The 15,121-nt window shown below is 35.3% G+C and overlaps 1 protein-coding gene across 3 annotated transcripts in view; it reads right to left on the reverse strand.

Annotated features, from left to right (window-relative positions):
* LOC110812908 (spatacsin carboxy-terminus protein) overlaps window positions 1-15,121 on the reverse strand; it is an 85,104-nt gene that overhangs the window by 48,670 nt on the left and 21,313 nt on the right. For 2 of the 3 annotated variants that reach the window (XM_088222176.1, XM_088222175.1), the window contains exons 6-10: window positions 14,755-15,004; window positions 14,152-14,628; window positions 13,888-14,073; window positions 13,436-13,729; window positions 10,945-11,592 (exon numbers count right to left, since the gene is read on the reverse strand). In XM_088222176.1, the coding sequence (XP_088078302.1) occupies window positions 10,945-11,592; window positions 13,436-13,729; window positions 13,888-14,073; window positions 14,152-14,628; window positions 14,755-15,004 (1,855 nt within the window). The remainder of the gene's footprint in view (window positions 1-10,944; window positions 11,593-13,435; window positions 13,730-13,887; window positions 14,074-14,151; window positions 14,629-14,754; window positions 15,005-15,121) is intronic. The other variant, XM_088222177.1, reaches the window with a different exon arrangement.

Below are 15,121 nucleotides of genomic sequence, written 5' to 3' on the forward strand. Positions count from 1 at the left end.
CACACCAGACAAAGTCGCCGCTGGTTACGCCAGTGTTTCTGACCTACCGCCTCCTCTGCTGGCTAATTGCTCTCGTTGTGCATATCTATCACTACTGCCGCCCCTGCCGTTTTCAAGCCTAGCTAGCCTCTTCTGGTTGTTGACTGTACAGATGTCATTTCAGCTGCCATTTTTTTCGGGTCTAGTTTTGCCTCCATTGATGCTGGTCAAAAAGTGTGTTCTATCCTCGTGAGATTAGCTACTGGGTATTGTTCTTTTCCAGTCTCTACTTACTTTAAACAATAACAAGAAGCAAAGAAATTGGTTGTTCCTAGTTCAAATAACCCTTCATCAACTATTGAGATTTTTTCAAACGAGAAGATTCAAAACCTGAAGTGTATCATGTCTCAACTTAACCCTTAATCAACTAGTAGTATATTAAAAATGGTAAAATCAAGTATTGCTCATCTCTCTACTATTTCCAATTCTGATACTTGGATTATAAACTCTAGTGCTAATAAATACATGACAGACTCTTCTAAAAATTTCCTAACCTATTCTCCTTGTATTAAAAGGGAAAATGTCTATATAGCAGATAGATCATACACTCCTGTATCTGGTAAAGATTCCATTAATTATACTTCCACTATTACTCTGTTTTCAATTCTTCATGTGCTCAGTTTTCCTAACAATCTTTTATACATTAGTATAGGTACAAGAGATCTTAATTGTAAAATTGAATTTTTTCCTTATTATTATATCATTCAGGATCTTCAAACAGGGAAGAGAATTAGTACTAATAAACTGCAGGATGGTTTATACGTCTTGAATAAAAATAAAAGTGTAATTGAGAATCAAGCCGCCTTTGGAATATGGAGGTCAATCAGAAAATTCTACAGTTGCATCAACGATTGGGACATCCATCTTTCTTTACTTTAGAAAAGTTATATCCTATTCTATTTAAAAGAACTTTCATGAATTCTTTATTTTGTGATGCATTTGAACTACCTAAGCATAAAAGGAATTCTTATCGTATGAGTAATCATAGAAGTCCTACTTTTTTTATGATTATTTACTCTGATGTTTGGAGACCTACTCAAAATATCTCTTTATCTGTTAACATATGATTTGCTATTTTTATTGACTGTTATACTAGATTAACATGAATTTCTCTATTGAAAGCAAAAAGTGATGTATTCTCATGCATTCAGTCATTTTATAAAATTATATGTACACAGTTCGATGCTAAAGTTAAGATTTTAATAATAGAAAATAGTACAAAATATATGAATGATGGATTCCGTGCCTACTTGGAATCTAATGAAATAATCCATCAACGAGTTGTGCCTACACCAGTGAACAAATTAGTATTGCTGAAAGGAAAAAAAGATACAAACTAAACGTAACTCGATCTCCTATGTTCATCATAAATCTACTAAAAAGTTACTTAAAAGATGTAGTTCTTTTAGCCATTTATCTTATCAACAGAACATCTTTAATAATTCCTGATTGCATAAGTCCATTTGAGGTTTTGTAAAGAAAAAGTTGTTATATTGTTCCCCCAAAAGTGTTTAAATGTATTTATTTTGTCCAAACTAGAAATGTGGGCAAGTTGGAACTCTGAGCTCTTAAATATGTATTTGTTGTCTATTTCCCTACTAAAAAAGATTATAAGTGTTATCATCCTCCATTTAGAAAATACTTTATAACTATGCATGTTACTTTTTGAGAATCTAAGTCTTATTTCAATTCAAACTCAATACTTGGAGAGAGTAAGAAGGAAGAAGTTATGTCCATTCGTTAATTCTTAACAGTTATATTCAGAATGAAAGTTCTAGCTCGGAAAGTCTCATTCAATGAGACAATATCGAGGGTATGGATGAACCAGACTTGAAGAGGTATTTAAGAAAGAATAAAATAGAGAAACTCATTGCTCTTAAAAAATGAGTCAGGTCTTGTACTAAGCACCTGATGTTTAAATTTGTTTCTTATGACTCTCTATCTCCCTTTTGTAGAGCTTTTATCTTGTCTATTTTTTTTGTCTCTTTCACATTATTTGAGAGAAACTCTACAAAATCCCAAATGGAAGGAATCCATGATTGAAAAAATAAAAATTTTGGTAAAGAATGAAATCTAAGAACTTATTTCACCATCACTTAAAAAAAAAAGATGGTCGGTTGCAAATTGGTATTTATTGTGAAATACAAAACAGACAAGTTGATTGAAAGGTATAAAGCTAGATTGATGGCTAAAGGGTTTACTCAAACCCCATGGAATAGACTATCCGGAGACATTTGCACTTGTTGCAAATATGAATACAATTAAAATATTGTTATCTTGTGCAGCCAATTTTGATTGGAACTTACAACAGTTTGATATGAAAAATGTCTTCCTCTATGAATACTTAGAGGAACAGGTGTACATGGAGATTCTTTTAGATTTTAAGACAAAAAAAAATAACAGAATATTTACGAAGTAAAGTAGGTTTTATATGCGTTGAAACAGTCTTCAAGAACATGGTCTAAAAGATTAAAAAAAATTATGATCTCTTTTGCATGTTAACAAAGTAATGTTGATCATACCCTATTTATTAAAAATTGTGAGAGTAAGATCACTTTTCTCATTATTTATATAAATGATATTATTGTAACTGCAGATGATACAAGGGAAATAGTTCGATTGAGAGAACATCTTACTCGAGTTTGAAATTAATCAGATCTAATAAAAGAATATTCATTCTAAAAGAAAATATATCCTAAACTTATTAAAAGAGGCTGCTATGATGGGCTACAAGCCGAGAAAGTCTCCTATTGAAAGCAATCATAAGCTAAAAGCAAAAATTAGTACATTAATAAACTTGGGAAAATATTAGAGATTGGTTGAAAAACTCATTTATTTCTCACATACCAGACCTGATATAACCTATGCAGTTAGTCTGATAAGTCAGTACATGCATGTTCCTCGCGAGCCTTATTTACATGTCATTTTTTGCATATTGCGAGATTTAAAATCCGCACCAAGAAAAAATCTGAACTTCTCCAAAAATAGTCACTATAAAATATAAGCATTTAAATATGCTGATTGGGCACATCTCCAGATGATAGTAGATCAACTACTAGTTATTGCACGCTTGTAGGAGGCAACCTGATTACTTGGAGAAACAACAAAGATAATGTAATTGCTCGTTCCAATCTGAAGTAGAATATAGAGCAATGGCTCAAATAGTATGTAAATTATTATGATTGCAAAAACTAATAAAAAAATTAAAACCGCTCAAAAAAAAGAGTCTATACTTGTTTTGTGACAATAAAGCAGTAGTTATTAACATTGCTCATAATCTAATTCAACATGATTGGACAAAGTACATTAAGATTGATCAACATTTCATAAAAGAGAAAATGATTGATGACTCCTTATGTCCATATCATGTATTGTTTAGTGAACAAGTGGCTGATGTCTATCACTAAAGGACCTTATAACAAATTTTTCCATAACTTGATCTACAAGTTGGACATATGTGATATCTTTACACTAATTTGAATGAGAGTGTTGATTAGAATATTCTGTTGCTTAATTAGTTAAAATATTTTTTTTTTAGTCTTTTCTATAATGATGTAATTAATTAGTATAATCAATTAAAACTCCTATAATAATGTAAATTTCCTTATTTGTAAGTAAAAATTTTGTATATATACCCCGCTTGTAATATCACAAGTAGAATAAGAAAGTACAGTAAATAATTATTTTGCTCCAAAAACCTAGTCAAACCTATGACTTATAGATGATAGCATCTCAACTACGATGAAATGCAAAAATACTAGTATCATGAAATTGTCCATGTGCTTTAGCCAAAGGGTATCTAAAAAAGTAACTCTACCCCATAACTCATGAAAAGATGTGTGATAGTCCTTAAAAACCTTACAATTTTGTATATAGCCCCTTGCCAAAGAGGTCTCTTATTCTTTTTGACCCCTTCTCCATGAATAAAAAAACATAAAAGAGTTTCCAAATTGGGGGGTAACACAGATCATCCAAAAATACCAACCAAATTGGTCCAAAACCCCCCAACAGTGGCACAACATAGAAACAGGTGAGAGTGAGTCTCCTCTCCCCTGAAGCACACGAAGAATAAATTTGGAGATAAGGCTTGATGTGGTCAACGAACTTCAAACATATCATTCTTGTTAAACTTTAATGAAAATCAATCTAAGATAACATATTTAACCTTTAATGGAACTAGAACTTTCTAAAATATCTTAGCAATATGAAATCGGCTAAGAAGATGGTAGCTTGTGATGTGATCAAAGAAAGACAACATGTATACCCTAATAGCTTAAGGATCTAAGTTCTGTTATCAAGTTCAAGCGAGAGATGAGTTGACTCTAAAAGATCTAATAATGAAAGGATATCACAAGTCTCTCCATCATATAGGTTCCAGGTAAAGTGGAAGTTCCACGAGAAACTTCCATTAGTATTCAAAATGAAAGCAGATAAATTGGTATTGTATCTAGTTGAAAGGTTGTAGAGTCGAGGAAATTTGGATGCTGACAATTGGTCTCCCATCCACATGTCTTTCCAGGACAATACTCTAGATCCATCTCCCACTTGAAAACAAATGAGTTGAGTTAACAAAGTTTGAACTTGGAAGATGGATTTCCAAGGACTACAATGAGTAAAGGCAATTGTAGTGAAAACATCCCACCTACCTCTTCTGCTCTCATGGATGCTTTTGATCACCTTATACAACATAGATTTCAATTCACATGGAAAGCACCAAGGTTATTTAGCCAGTAGTTATATGCTCTTGATTTAAGATTCCCAATATCCATACCTCTAAAACTCTTATATTGACAACAAACCTTCTACCTCACTAGATGATTTCTACCTTCTTCTACAGCACCAACTTATAAGAACCTTTGGGTATGGTGCCCTAATGTTTCAACTATCTCACAAAGGATTCTGAGCTGAGATATATAGTAAAGGGAAATGATGACTAGGCAAGACTATATGAAGGCAACACTCCCTCCTAATGAAAATAATCCCTTTTTTCCAACTTTTAACTACCCAGTCACTTTACTCTTCACCATATCCCAAGAAGCATGCCCCCTTTCAAATTCCCCCCTCTCCTTTCCCTCCCCCACGCCCAACCCAAGGGAAGTAGACAATGGGTCAAGTTAGCCTATAGCAACTGGTGAACCCCACAAGATAATCGATCACTTCATCCTCCACAATAATATAAACCAAACCACTCTTTTGCAAGTTTATTCTCAAACCCGAAATGCTCTCAAAGACTTAAATGAGTGTGATTGCATCCATGATCTGTCTACCTCTCACAAATGCACTCTGGTCAATGAAATTGTGGCGTCCAAGACAACTAAGTCTCAAAGAAAGAACTTTAGTGATTATCTTGCAAGCAATTGTCACTAAAGTAGTTGGGCAATGGTTTGGTATCTTCATAGACTTATCTTTCTTCAATACCAACATGATAAATGTGTAGCTCATACTTTTGCTTATGATGCCATTAAGGAAAAACTCCTCAAATATTCTAAAAAGATCCATTTTGGTTGTGTTCCAAAAACTTTGAAAGAAATCCTTTAATAAAGCTATCTAGAACAGGGACTTTGTCACCACCCATATCCCAAAGGGTCTCTCCTTATTTCCTCTTCAAAAGGTCTCCTCGACCAGTCAGCCTCATCCAGTCGAATTAATATTCACTCAAATCTCTCATGGAAAGACCTATTTATAACCTCTTCAGAGTATAGGTTCCTATCAGAATGACGAATCGCTTCAGTATTACCTCACTTCTCCTATCCATCATCCCATTATTAAGCTCAAACTCTTTAATTAAACTCTTCATTCTTCTTCTATTTACCACTCTATGGAATAGGCGAGTATTCACATCTGTTTCCTTTACCGATTTAAGTTTGGCCTTTTGTCTCCAACTCCTATCCTCAAGTAACATCACCTCATCTAATTCCTTTCTTAGCCCTATTACACGATCTTTCTGATGTTCAAAGATGTTATTCTTAGCAGCCTCTTTGCCTAGGTCCCTCATCTCAAGTATCCTTGTTTTCCTTAAGTTGACATTCCAACATACCTCCTTATTCTAAACCTTTAGCTTTTTTTTTTTTACGTATTTAAGTTTTTGCACAAATTTATGACCTTCCCACCCTACGTCCTCTTTATCCTGCCACTTCTCTCTCACAAAGCCCTCAAACTTTAGTTGTTGAGTCCGCATGTTCTCAAACCGAAAGAGAGTAGGGGCCTAAGCTGATTCACGAGACTCAAGTAAAATGGGGAAGTGATTCCAATAAAAGACATGGGAGAACTTTCTATACTAGGTTGGGGAAAATATCATTCCGGCTAATAGAGGTCAAAAAGCACTCCAATCTAGAAGAGATTATTTCATTTCTATCCACGAACCAAGAGTAGTGACCATATTAAAATAATTAAACTTCAGCATGAAATTGCTCATACGCCCCCTCCTAGTTTCTACCTAGATAGTGTATTAAAATCTCCCCCCAAAGGCACCGAAAAGAATTGTACAATCCTAATACTTTGGTTGTGTGACAAAAACAACTTTTGTTAGATATAGTTCTTGAACGCTTCTCCATAAATGCAAGAAATCGGGCAAACCTACATTTGCTTAATTGGACTCAGATGGTATCAGTTTTAATTTAATTAGACTTAAAGTTGACAGCTTGTGGTCTTTATTGGACAACTACTAGACAGATTCCTAGGGTTTGTTATCAGTTTGCTAGTGCTTTAAGAAAAGAAAGAAAAAATGGAGAGGTCAATCTTGTTTGTTATTGTTGCTTTTGGATAAAAAATAATAATTTTATTTATCACCCTTTAAATTGTTACAGTTAAGGTACTCATAAAATTCCTAATCTATTGATAAAAAATTTTTATTCTACTAAAATTTTAAGTATATTATTATAACTAATTAAATAATAAACTAATAAAATAATTGAATAATAACATATAGTAGTCAATAGTTATATTTCTAATGTGCAAGGGGCTTAATCAATTGGTCTGACAACCTCAATCATCAAGCAGATCAAGTTGACTTTGCCCAAGACAAGCCCACCTCCCTGAGTTAGTCTCATCTACAGATGGAGTCAATGTTGTTGGCGACAAGCCTCAAACATACTCCCAAGTTGGTCTCATCTATATTGCACACAGAATTTAGACAATTGCATCCCAAACATACTCCCAAGTTGGTAATGGCGCACAAATATATTGTTGAATTAAGTGGCTTACAAAAAGACTTACACTATCATCAAGACTTTCAAGCAGTTTAATGGATGCGCCAAATTTTAAAAATTAATACGATTTTCTGGTTGGCCTTAACATAGAACACAACCAAATTCGAGGTTCATGCTCTTGGTCGAGATGCATTACCATCACTACGATGGGCCGACTCTTATGTTCGGCATGATGAGATAGAATTAATTCCAGGCCTCACCCGTAAACAACCAAAGACCAGCAACTAAGAAACATCTAACAAAGATCACCATATTTATGATTGTTGTGCAAATTGCAATATACCAATAAGTGATACACGACCAAAGATTTGTTGGAAGCTTAACAACATGCCAAATCGAGATCATAGAGGCAAGTGACACACGACCTCAAGCCAATTTATTTGAGACTATTGAAACATCAATCTCAACAGAAATCACAAATGCTGATTCTTTCCCAATTAAGAGTCACAAACCCTAAAACAGCTCTTGCCACAACTTTAATTTCATTCATCTGAAGCAGCCTCCTCTTCAAATATGTATTTCTTGCCAATCCAAAAAAAAAAACAAATTGACATGTGGATTCTAGTTATGAGAGCTTCTCAGGCTTTTCAGATAATTTTGAGAATTATACACCATGTTCAAGTGATGATAAAGTCTATAATGCACAAAGGCCTTTATCACCTATCATTGGTAAAGGTTCCATCATTTGTACATTTTCCATTTTACTGTCTCCTAATTTTCCTAATAACTTGTTGTCTATACACACCGTCACAAGAAACCTAACTGTCAAGCTGAATCCTACCCTACTTACTGTGTCTTCCAAGAACTAAAAACAAGGAAAATGGTTGGCTATATTGAATTGCAAGATGGACTCTGTGTTAAGAAGAAAATAAAAAAAATTTTATCCCTTCTAGTATCTGACCTACAGTTGGAGAATCAGTATCTGGTAGTCAAGAAGTTATTCAACTGCCTAGGAGATCCGGTCCCCCATCATTTGAATTTTTGAAAAACTACTTAATCTACTATGTACACAAATTGCAATTCAAGTTGTTAGTCTGTGATGCTATGAACTCGCAAAACAAGCAAGAACTTTTTTTCTATGATTAATAATAAAAGTTAGGTTCCTCTTATAACTATTCCATCTCATATGTAGGGTCCCACTAAAACTTTAGTACTACATAGTTATAGATGGTTTCTCACTTTCATTGACTCTTCAATAAGAATGACTTGGATTTGTTTGTTGCATACGAAAATGAAGTCTTCTTCTGCTTTAAGTCCTACAAAATGGTTTGTACATGGTTTGTACACAAATTGACTTTTAGGGAATAGTGCATCAGACTAGCTGTGGAAATATTAGTACTCAAAATGCAATTGTTGAAGAAAGAACATATACTGATTAGAAGTTGCTGGAGTCCTTCTGTTCTCCGTGCATATTCCAAAACCTTACTGGAAAGACATAATCATGACAGCCCCTTACCTAATCAATCAGATGTCATGGCAAACATTGAGTTCTTAAAAGTCCTTTGTAATTTTTTCTAGGGCATCTACCATATTGTCCCTCTCAAGGTCGTCAGGTATGTCTATTTTGTTCATAAGAGAAGTATGGGAAAATCAGAACCAGAGCTCTCAAATGCATCTTTACTGCGTGTCCTACTACACAAAAAGCTCAAATGTGTCTTTTTTTTTTCTTTTTTAGAAGAATGTCTTGTGCTCCATTTTTGTAGTTACTTCCTCTCCTCTTTCCTTTGAATGAAGCTTCTTCTTTAATCAAAAAAAAAAAGAAAAAGAAAAACATTTGTTAGTATGGATGTCACCCTTCGCAAATTTGAATCATACGTCTCTTACTCCATTTAACTCTTTACGGGGAGACTAGATAAGACAGAGTTAACTTTCTCTCTCAATCATTGGGTTCACTTCTACAGTTCTTACTTCCATCGCTAGTGGTAAGGATCACAGCCCACAATCTTATATCATAGTAGACTAGATAGGGACATTCTGATTACTTACATCCACAGAAACAACGTTGTTGAGCAAAGTCAACCTAGCCAACTACAGAAACTGGATTTAGCTCCTAAAGAAACATTTGGTGAGTTCTAGATGCTACTAGTTCTCTCTCTAGCAGTAACGATCTTAATGTTTCAATTGCTATTAGGAAAGGGACCGGTACTGGTACTAAACATCCTTTATCTAACTACTTCTACTACAATTCACTATTACCTTCCTATAGAGCCTTTGTGTTGTTGTTGCCTTCTGCTTCTATTCCACAAGGCTGGCAAAAACTTTTGATGAATCCAAAGTGAAAACTATAGATGATAAGTGATAGCCTTGATAAAGACCAAGACAGGGAACTTGTCCATCCTTTATTGGGAAAGAAACTAATAGGCTGCAGGTGAGTATATATTGTGAAACAAAAATCTAACGGGACTATCGAAAGATTTAAATCTCCTTTGGTTGCAAAGATATTAACCCTAGATTACAGACTCGATTATGAACAGATGTTTGCTTCGGTAGCAAAGATAAATGTTGTCTGTGACTGGGACTTTTAGCACCTTAATGTTAAAAATGCAATTTTTCAAGGAGATTAAGTGGAAAGTATAATGGAGTTCCCCAAAGATTTAATGTTGAAGGGAGTAAGGAAAAATTTTTAAGGTTAAAGAAGGCACTCTCTGTAGATAAGCAGTCACCGAGAGCATGATTTGCTAGGTCTTTTAATGCCACGATTTCCTCTGGATATCACCAGAGCAATGCTGTGATACAAGCCTGTCCCAAGTACAATGAGCCCATACATGTATGAATCCCGATAACTGCACCTAAATGTCGCTTATCGAATTCTCATATATTTCAAACTGCTCGAGGAAAAGGTTTACTCTTTTCCCAGCATAATCACCTCAATATAGAAAGTTTACCGATGGATATTGGTTTCGATTTCATGAGGACAGGAAATCTACATTGAGTTATTGAACATTTGTGGGAGCTAACTTGGTTACTTGAAATAAAAAACAGCTAGTAGTGTCCAAGGCTAGTGCAGAAAGTGAATACAAATCGATGGCACAAGGTGTATGTAAGTTACTCTGGTTGCAGAGTTTACTATGTGAACAAAGGATATTAGATGAAACAGGTCTAACACTAGACTGCGACTACAAGGCGACAATAAGTATAGCAGATACTCCTGTTTAGCATGACAGGTAAAATACATCAAGATCGATGGAGCAAGATACATCGAAATCGATGGATAATTCATCACAGAAAACATAAGCAGGGGGTAGTAAAACATATACCATGTGAGTTCTTGAGACAAGCTAGATGATGTCTTCATTAAATATCTTAGCAGTACACAATTTCATGGACTAGTTCGCAAGATGGCTGAGCAAGACATCTAAGCACCATTTTCAGGGAGCATATTGATCATGTACCATTAGGCTTAGAATATAGCGCCAGAGCCATAAAAATAGAAAATATTTATTTTCCTTTTTGTATAATTCTTTGTTAAGTTGTAATTTCTTGATATTTGTCTTTTATTACCAAATATAGCAACTTCTATCCATAGGTAATGTTATATACATGTGTAAGGAACCATCTGAATATCAAAAAGCATCTTCCTCTCCTCTAGTCTCACTATCAGTGTCAACATATTCAATAAATGGCACCAGAATTTAAGCAAGTATGGAAAAAAGATCGAATAAGGGACTAAACATTCACAGGAAAGAAGGAAACTTACTGCAGAATCCTCTAATGAGCAAAGCGAATCATTATCTAAGACCAACTTGTGATGATCAAGATAGAGATCCAGAAGGTTTGGCAAGTTATACTGTGCACAGTGCTGTACAACTAATTTATGTAAAGCATGGATGGTATTAACATGAAACCTTTCATCACTTTCCAAGAAATTTAGCCCGGATGAACCTTTAATTAGATCTTCTTCAAGTGGAACATTGTATTCCTGAGTAATGAAACCTGCACGTGCCAGGAGATTTACTATCTCAGCAGTGCCCTCCCAGTATTCTTTTAAAAAAATAAATTTCTTGGCAAGTTCCTGCTCCATAAGCATCCTCAGCCACGTGGAGCACATAACATCGCTAGACAGTCTAAAGATTTTGACATCTGGAACATCCATGCATACAACGTCGAGTTCTTCAATTGAGCATATATAGTTGCCACAATCAGAAAATTCACTATTGCATTCAACAGTTAAAGCAGGCTGTAAACCATCCAAAGCAATTTGCAGAATTCCATCAGATAAAACAGATGCAGGTACAAGGTCCAGAAGCTTAGAGACTTCATCCCAGTCATTATGAGAAATATAGTACTCCATTTGTGATTCCCATGGCACATGAACACCCATTAGTAAAGGTTGATCCAATACTATCTGCATAACAAGAAATTACAGTAGAATAAAATTCAAAATCTTCTGACAAATTATATAATGTTACAGGACAAGAAGAAAAATAAAGAATAACAAACAAGAAAACTATGTTAAAGATGCACTTAATTAAAGATACATAAGTTTTCTCGAGCTTTCAGAAACCAGATGAAACAGATGAATTAAGAATAAACAAGGTAAGCCAAACATGAGAACTTAAAACTGGATTGCTCTTCAGAAAGGATTATTCTCAGAAGTTACTTTTGTCCATTTCTGTGCAGAATACACCAAGTTCATTCAAAACATAAATCTGCTTCAAAAATATAGTAGATAAGTGCCACAGTATGTTAAAACTCAAATATAGAAATACCAACAGGATTCCAATCAAGCAAAGACTATAGCCGCTGCACAAGGAATATTTCCCTAAGAAGATCTGCAAGATAATTGTTTTTCCACATATCATTTTTCTGATTGCACTAAAAAGAAGTGCAGAATTAGCATTAAAACAAGGTGCCATCAAGGAACTAGTTAATAAAAACAAACTAGAACATTTACATTTATCACAAACCCTCTCGGTTCAAGCAAGGAACTTTCTGCATACCCAAGTGCAAGCCACATGTATCATCTCCAATAGACTTATCAAGCCAACAAGTCAATTGCCTCCCAATCACTAAGGTTTCCAAAAAATGCAAATTCCAAGATATTCCCCTCAACATGTTAATGAAATTAGATAGGACATTATGACAAGAGGAGATGTAAAGATGCAAAAATCGATTGGCTAAAGGACTACTGCCAATTCAAAGATCCTCCCTAGATAAAACACATGATCTCTCTCCAACTTTGAGACAGGCAAAAAGGATAAACATAACGTGAAGAAGGAAGAGTGGCATGAGGAAGAAGGAAGATCGGCAAGAGGAGAAGGGCACGATGCACACTTACACTTTCGCTCCCTAGTGGGTTGATCCCTTTAATGGACGCATCTTTAATGGACACATATAATGGGTTGATCCCTTTGCCTCAGTGGGTTTCAGTACAACGATCAATGGATTGATCCCTTTGCCTCAGTGTATACAGTGGGAAAGCTGCAACTATCAGATTCCACCAACCCCTTCCTTGGAAACCCCCCCGGAAAAAGGTTCTTTTGACATTTCGCTTGCCACAACACATCAAAGCTAAGTATTGCCCCTTTCGATTTGTGCAATAAGAGAACCACAGCTTGTAGGTTTTCCTTGCCAGATGTTTTGCCCAGACTCTCGATTTTACTTTTCCACCAAAACTCAATCAAAGCATCTAAAAACCACCGCACCTCCTCTTTATTGAAGACAATCAACTTTCTGAACCCTCGCCCATTCTCATAGATTCTCAGATAATCAGCTTATTTCCCTTCACATACCAGATCAAAAAACTTGTCTTCAATGACTAGATAACATCTGCCATGGACACTCATAAGACTCATAGGGGCGGTCGGCCAGAATGGCCGGTCATAGATCGGGCGCCATAATGGTCTAAGGGAACTTTTTTTGTCATCAATAAATGTTTAAGAAATAATTATTCCAATTGCATGCTAAACAAAAAATTCCTGATTTTACACCACTACAAGAAAGGTTCTCTTGCTTTTGAGGACCAAGCCTTCTGCTATGACACAAATTAGCCCCAGCATTTGAACTGAAATATATTGAAATCATCATATAACTGGCACCTGGTGCAAAATCTCATTAAAACTACTCATTTGGAGGAAAGAGAAGGGCAATTAAACTATGTTCTGACAGTATTCTATTTTTCATAAACTCTTATTCAACCCTTAAAATGAAAAGATACAAGAAAATAAATTATTTAAAAATTGACTTACCCGATCAATAGTTCTCTGATCCCAGGCACCATACCAGACTGCAGCAGCAGCCCAGTAACCAGCCTGGGAATTGTCTTCCTCAATCATTGGATCAGATGAATTTTCATTGGTACTCGTCCATGAACCTAAAACAACTCCATCAATTTCCCCACACTTGATTATTAGATTGTTGAACATATGTGAACCCAACAGGTGCAAATTTATTTCTTCAATAGAGTTCAAAGTTGATGCAACTTGCTTGAGTTTCTGACGGCCTTCAAAAGTTTTCCAGAAAACACTGCTAGGATAAAACCTCTTCTCCACCACCAAGAATACAGACAAGAGAGAGAGAGGAAGAGATAGAGAGAAAGAAAGAGAGAAATTTCAATCCACAGAAACCATGAAGCTCAAAATTACACTGGTTATGATTCTAACATTGCATGATGTAGACAGTGAAACAAAATTATACATACCTCAATAAGTGATAGTCTCTCCAATATCTTGCAGTCATTTGGTCCTAAATAACCATACCTTCTCATCTCCTCTGTGATTTGTACTCGTAAAGATCTTCTAACTGTGCCAAAAAATAACTCCTTGAGACACGTTTCAATGTCCTCTCCAAGCTTTTCCAATGTTGTTACAGCCAATCCAATTTCACCCTATTGGTCATTGTATGGTTAGTGCACAAATACAAGCAACTTCATTTTTGAGCAACTACATATGTATATTTATGATACCTTCAAAAATAGGTCATATGCAATAGCTCTCCCAATGACACGAACTTCAGTGAAAGTATCATGAGGCTCTTCATCTGCAATGATTTCTCTTGAACGATGAAGATGTAGCTGAAGGACAGCTAAAGGAAGACGGCCAGACAGTAGAGCATCTTTCACCACACTTTTTAGGTCCAACTTGTCGATTTTCCAACGAGCAACCATCTCCTTTGGATTTTCCAATGGAAGAACCTTCTTCGGCTCAAGATCTGCTACGTCAGTTGAGTCATCTGAAACCCCAGAAGCTTTGGTGTTCACGTAATCCTTAGGCATCAAAGCAAATTTGTCAGTATCATTGAAGGCTGATGCAGATGCAGAGATAGTAATTTCCTGCTTATTCAATGTCTCTAATGATAGAGCATCTGCTGGAGCAATTGAAAAATGAGACTCATCCTGCAATGAACCAGGATCCACCAAACTTAATGCCCTTTCACCATCACCCTGCATCATAGAGGAAATGGATTGCTTAAATTTTAGTTGTAAAAAATTCAAACAACACTTTTTCAGTATCATGATGCAAAACGTAAACATTAAAATAATATGTGAAATAGCAAAATTATCCTGCACCTGGCTTGACTTCTTAAATTTTGCACTAATTCGACGTTGCAGGTTACGTATGATCTCCAAAAAGCGAGCCATCTCATGCATCCTTCTCGAGTTTCCAATTTCATTTTCTGCTTTATCCGGTAAAATAGATGGAAGACAAAGCATTCGGGACCCATGCAGTCTCTCCAATAGGTATGCTTCCCTTTTGTGCTCAACGAATCCATACTTACGAATCATTTTGGTCGCAAAGCAGGTTGCAAGTGCAAGAAGCCTGCAACAGACAGTTTAAAGAAGCATGAATAGATAATACCTAAGAAAAAACTAAACCAAACTAAAATAGTAAAACTGGAGAAAAAATTTCATAAGATTTGAACAATATTTCTTTTTG

The sequence above is a fragment of the Carica papaya genome, chromosome 6 (assembly GCF_054855325.1).
Source record: "Carica papaya isolate Zhongbai chromosome 6, ASM5485532v1, whole genome shotgun sequence".
Taxonomy (NCBI): Eukaryota; Viridiplantae; Streptophyta; class Magnoliopsida; order Brassicales; family Caricaceae; genus Carica; species Carica papaya.